General features: G+C 39.0%; 1 protein-coding gene across 1 annotated transcript; it reads left to right on the top strand.

The window, feature by feature from the left end:
* The first annotated feature begins 1688 nt into the window (after nt 1-1688).
* On the top strand, nt 1689-5235 carry LOC310886057 (fatty acid-binding protein, liver). Its single transcript, XM_083810114.1, has 4 exons — nt 1689-2739; nt 3741-3913; nt 4209-4298; nt 5125-5235. The coding sequence occupies exons 1-4, from the start codon at nt 2673-2675 to the stop codon at nt 5173-5175; spliced, it is 381 nt and encodes a 126-aa protein (XP_083666240.1). The 5' UTR covers nt 1689-2672; the 3' UTR covers nt 5176-5235.
* The last annotated feature ends 862 nt before the right edge of the window (nt 5236-6097 follow it).

Raw genomic sequence — 6097 nt, 5'->3', positions numbered from 1 at the left:
TCAGCTTCTCTCCATACTGACACGCAGTAATATGCTTACACAAGAGCACTGAGTGAAAGTCCACAAAGTTGGACCCAGATCCTTCCATCCTACAGCACAGATATATTCTTTAGAATAAAACAATTTTTATGCTTATTAGTTATGTTGGACTGTTATGAATGTAGAAAAAAGTGTGGGCTCTCAAATGCTCTAAAGCTATACCTACACTCCCAGCTTCTACCAGTAAAACCATGGCTGGGAGAGAGAAAGAGTGATTGTATTCCTGACAGAGCCATACAGCTACAGTCATTTATTCAGCAAAAGAGCATTTTATCTTGCTTCACAAAGTACTATAAACTGTCCTAACAGTAACAGTATTTTTCCCAGTTATTTGAGACACTCTGCTGTTCCAGTGCCTACATACATAAGCACTGCAATCCTGTACAGGATCATATAACCAAAGGTAGTTATATTTCACACACCACTTAAAATTAAATTAGATTTATATAACTGTTATTATTAAATCTAATAGCAGTAGAAATGAGACCTTGGCTAATTGTCTAGATTCATCCTATGGTGAATGAAGAAAAGCAGGCCCTTCTGATCATTAACAGCAGATGGCACAACTAACATTGCTCTATGGCAACACAGATGAATCATGTCCTAGAATAACTCCAATTACAAACACCTGCATTTCACATCCATGTAAGTTACATCCCACTACTACATACAGCCTTATACATTACCAGAACCTCATCCTTGCTACCTAAGCAGCAAGGTATTATTCTATGTCCTATGCAATTCCAAAATGGGCATTTTTGATTTAAAAATAACAATAATAATAACATAATCAGAATTTAAAAAATAATAATAATAAAGAAAAGCTTGAGTGTGATCCAGACTCTGGCGGGGACAGCATTGTCACTGGTATTACAGAGTAAGGCACCTTATAGACACATGAACTCCATCGTAAGTGTGTGTGTGCAAGAAGCATTTCTTTTTGGGTTACTTAGTATCATGGTTAGCTACCCAAAGAAAAGAGTGGTCTTTAGAGGAGGATGAAGAGAGATGACTAGAAAAGCTTTACCTAAATCTTTGATTTCACAGAATCATTCAGTTTGGAAGGGACCTCTGGCGGTCACCTTGTCCAACCCCCCTGCTCAAGCATGGTCAGCTAGAACAGATAGCCTGTTTTTTTGGTTTTTTGTTTTTTTGGTGTGAATAATGAACTTTATTAAAGCCAGAGATTAGGATGTGTACATGACCAGTCGTTGAAGAAAAGGAACGTTACACTTGCTTGCACATGGTTGGCCTGCACGAATCAGTAATTTTCCAGATTCATGAGAAACGAGTTATTTATTGACCTTCTTGTTAACTATCCTGAACTAAACATCGCTGGGAGAAGAATAGGTTAATTTATGTACATTTTAATAAAGAAATATTACTCTTCAGTCAAAATAGCTGATATGTTTTTGAAAAAGCAAACAAAAAATAGATAAAATGTTTAAGAGAAATGTCTTCTTGAAACCAAGAAAAGGTTGATTAATCAGAATTAGAGTACAAGTTTTCTCAACTCAGAGCCTCATATGCTGTCTGCTAATCAGAATTAGAGGTAAAATAGGCTTGAACATAACCATTTCCTACACTATGGGCATCTGGCTCTTTGAGTCTGAATTTTTATTTGCTAAAAAAAAATAATAATAATGTTAATTTGTAAGAAAAAGATAAGAATTGTTTTCCTGTTCAAACAGAAGAATTACTGACCTGTATAGAGTAACAAAAGTTAACTTAGAAAGGTCAGCTACCCCTGGGATACAGGCTCTATTTGAATTAAGCAATATAATTGCAAGACACACAATCTAGTGAATGCCTTCCAAAATCAACAACCATTCTTGCACAGACAGCAAGGAATATCACTCACTGTCTATAATGACTGAAGAATTCTTGGTGCAATCGGTGAGAAGAAAAGTAACGCATTCCAGTTACTCATTTAATTTCAGTCTCCAAGCAATGTTCCATATTTTATTTTACCTTTAATTTTCTATGTATGTAATGACTATTAAAAAACCCCTACATTTAATACAGATTTAGATGCACGTTACTGACATCTACTGGACAAAGTCATAACTGACTGTCCCACTCCAAGGAGACTCCCTGCCATCGAGTGATTGGAGGACCATAATTTTGGAAGAAATAGTTGTGGGTTTTATTCCCACCTTGTAAGTTCCAAGTGCCTGTAGTACAGAATATTGTGATGATTAGGAGGTTCCTACCATACGACAGTAGTTACCTCACATCTATTTTAAATTATGCCATTTTATCTGAAGAATTCTATCTAAAGCACAGAAAATGCATTTAATTTAGAAGCTGTCAACAAAAAGAAAACAAATTAATCGATGCAACACTTTACAACAATTATGAATAATTACCTGAGTTCAATGACCCACAATAAACAGTACATCCCAAAAGAGTCGGTCAAGGTAGGACTTTGTAGAAAGCAGAATGAACTAGAGGTTATGATCATTAAGAACAAATAAACGATTAATAATTGTTACTTCGCTGTTAATAATTAGCTGATCATCTCACAGTTTGGGCTGGCCTTACCCTTTCCATAAATAGCATCTGAGTGACCAGGGGGAGCCCTCATTTTCCTGTTAGCATCACTGCCCTCACACTGCGTTACATCTTCCATAATGGCATTCAGTGGAACCTGGCAGGTCTATGCTCAAGAGAACTATGAAGAGTTTCTGAAAGCTCTTGGTAAGTGTCAAGTTATTTCTGAAATAATTTCCTTGATTTGCAACACATGCTTTGTATGACATCTTTTATTACAGTATTTCTATGTGGTTTTGTTTGTTTGTTTGTTTGCTTTTCTTTTGTTTGTGTGACAAACTACTCCCTGTCAGGTAAGTCTATTATATCTGATTTGAAATTGAAAAGAAGCAATCTTAACACGAGTCCCTCAGTAAAAAAGAGGTATATCAGAAATTGACTTATTTTGGTTAAGACATAATTTTACAAATACATTTAACTAGAATCAATTTGTCAATGACATACAGATTTCCAATGTGCTTTAGTAGAGGGGGCACTTTCCCTAGCATTACTGATTAATGTATGTGATAGCTGTTTCATAATCTATAAAGAATTTACTTTGTAGTTATGATTTAATAGGTGCCAGCATTAATAAAAATGCACTTACCCTCTTGACAGTCTTGGCAAAAGATTCACGTGTTTTTAAAAGTACGAGATATTTAGTAGAAAAAACTCAGATACAGTTGACAAGCCTAGCTCTGCAGTATGATGCCTAAACCAACCCATTTCCTGCTAAAGATGACACCTTCAAGTCATGCTAGAGACACCCTGTTAAGGTAGTTTGAGGTCACCTGCACTGTTGCAGCTCCAACCAGACAGATAACTGTCATCTCCAGCCTCCCTGGAAAGAGGTGAGGGAAACTGAGTAACATATATGGTGTTAGTCACAGAGAAATGTCGTCTTGTGACGAGCCATTACTGAAAGAAACAAAACATTGTCACACAGTATTAATCATTATAGTATCTAAACCTGCACAGACTAGGTGGAATGGAACAGTATGTCCATCGGGAAGTGAGGAATCCAAAATGGGATTTGCCTTTTACCTTGGACATTGTTTTCTGTCATTGGTTTGTACCCTCTGCATCTTGATCAGAGAAAAGAATTGGCTATTTCATATCAATGCACTATGTCATAACAGAAAAAGTAACTTTTTTGCCTTTTTTCACAGCACTGTCAGAAGAACTTATCAAAGTCGCTAGAGATATTAAGCCTGTTGTTGAAATACAGCAAAAAGGAGACGACTTTGTGGTGACATCAAAAACACCCAAGCAATCTGTAACTAACTCATTTACACTTGGAAAAGAAGCTGATATTACTACTATGGACGGCAAAAAGCTAAAGGTAACAAATTTCAGGAACAAGTGCATCTCTATTCATCTTTATACTTCACTCTCTGTGCATGAGTAAAACCTGTTTGTACCACTTCCATTAGCAAAAAAATAGAACATATCCATACATCTATCATTTCAACAAACAGAAGTGTTTCTTCTAAAACTCTTATTAAAATACGGTGATCTCCTGCTTAAATTAGCAGACGTAATTACGAAGCATCGGTATCATCTGCATTTATTTCCTGTCTATGTCTAATTGAATTTCATTAAATCTTCAATTTTTTGTTTTCTATCTGCTTCAACAGTGTACTGTGAACCTAGTAAATGGGAAGCTTGTGTGCAAATCAGATAAATTCTCTCATGAGCAAGAAGTTAAAGGAAATGAAATGGTGGAGGTGAGTGTTAGAAAATAACGGTGTATTAAATGAATGCTGAAGGGAAAACATTTTATGTTGATTAGCTCTTAAGCATGGGCTCAATACATTTTAAAAAAAAATGCTGGCTCCCAAACTGCTTTATTACTTGCAGAATTCCTTGCAGATGCTTTTGTTAATTATTATCCTGGGAACAATTCTAAGCACTGGAGAGTGAATGGCTTTAGCTGGGGAGCATTAGGTAGAAAGACTCCTTATAAATTCCTGTAGATGACAATACATTTGGTCCACCTACATTTCTTCAAAGTCCTTTAGTAAGTTCCAGATGATTTATCACTGACAAAGAGATTTTCTCTACAGAGTTAAGCTCACCAAATTTCTAAAAAGGTCTGCTTGGGTAAAGACTACTACCAGAATGCCAGCTGACTACATTAAAGTTATGTCTTTTGGACATGCAACTTCCTAAGATCAATTTGAGTATCTCAAACTACTTTTCTAAAACTAAGCAAAACACACAGCAAAAAAACACATTACTGTTTGGGATAGTGGATTTCTATTATGGGAAGCCTGTCTTTCTTGTAGTATATATGATAACACTTAAAACAGTGATGAAATGTGTAAAAAGAAAAAAAAAAAAAGGCAACCAAGCACATTCCTTGGTATGGATGTTATACATGTATTTATAGGCAGGCACTGTAACTCCTACTAGGCTCTGTAGAATATTCTTATGGAATAAGATGGATTTATAAATGAAATACAGAAACTTCTAGTCACTTAGCTATAAATGGACATCCTAACATCCTGAAGCCCAAATGAAAAACAAGTTACGTGTGTTTATCCTCTACAGACTATAACTTTTGGTGGAGTAACGCTTGTCAGAAGAAGCAAGAGAGTTTAAACACCGATCATCTTCCTCGTGACACCTTTACATACCTAAAATAAAGTGCACTTTCCACAAGGTGTGATCTTTGCTATCTGAAGGAATAGTACAGAAAACAGTTACGATTTCTTCTGTCCTTTTACATACAAATCACTTCCCGTTACTGTAAGACCGAGCACACTTCCAGCCCCCTTCTGTACCCGCAGTGCCAGAGGTCTGCCTGCCGGGCGGCCGAACCGGGGCCTAGCTGGAGAGCGGTCATTTATCGCTGTATCGCCGGCAAGGGACAGAAGCTGATATAAACGTTTCTTCATTCCTTACATACTTAATGAATGTATTCAGTTTTAATTCCTGTGTTTAATAAGGTGTGGTGTTCTACTAAAAACTGTTTTCTCTATATCCTGTTCAGCAAAGAGCAATTAGGTGCTTGTTTAGCTGATCTGCACAGTGCGTAACAAGAAGAGGAACAACATTTTAAAAGCTAAGAAGTATTTAACAGTTGTGACAGGAAAGACTGCTCTCAAACTGATACAGAGAACAGATCGGTTAAACAAAGCTGAGGCGCTCCATGAGCAGGGGGAAAGCCACGTTCCTCGCCTCACAACACACCCCAATATCCCCGATTCTCAGCCCAAATGCAGGCGGACTGGGGGGGGCGGGGGGGTGCTGGGGCTGTCCCCTCAGGGCGGGAGGGGCGGGGCGGGGCGGAGCCGTCTCCACAGAGAGGGGCGTGGCCATCTCATCGGGGCGGGGCCGTCTCGTAGGGGCGGGGCCGCAGCGCCCGCCCCGCCGCCGCCGCCACCGCCGCCACCAGGCCCGCGCGCGCGCTTCCCCCCCTTTGGGCGGGAAAAGCCAGCCGCCGCCGGGGCGGAGCGAGGCGCATGCGCGGGGCCGGAGGGGCCGCTCCCGCTCTGGCCGCGGCCGAAGGCGGGCGGCGCCG

Source organism: Anser anser (assembly GCF_964211835.1).
Source record: "Anser anser genome assembly, chromosome: 24".
NCBI classification, from domain to species: Eukaryota; Metazoa; Chordata; class Aves; order Anseriformes; family Anatidae; genus Anser; species Anser anser.
The sequence above is the reverse complement of the archived record's forward strand: the minus strand, read 5'-3'. Positions and strand labels throughout refer to the sequence as shown.

Bases quoted from the DNA above. Each gene is read 5' to 3' on its own strand.
- LOC310886057 (XM_083810114.1), top strand. From the start codon at position 2,673: ATGGCATTCAGTGGAACCTGGCAGGTCTATGCTCAAGAGAACTATGAA. The intron at 3,914-4,208 runs GTAACAAATTTC...CTGCTTCAACAG, and splicing joins TGGACGGCAAAAAGCTAAAG to TGTACTGTGAACCTAGTAAA. The intron at 4,299-5,124 runs GTGAGTGTTAGA...TATCCTCTACAG, and splicing joins AAGGAAATGAAATGGTGGAG to ACTATAACTTTTGGTGGAGT.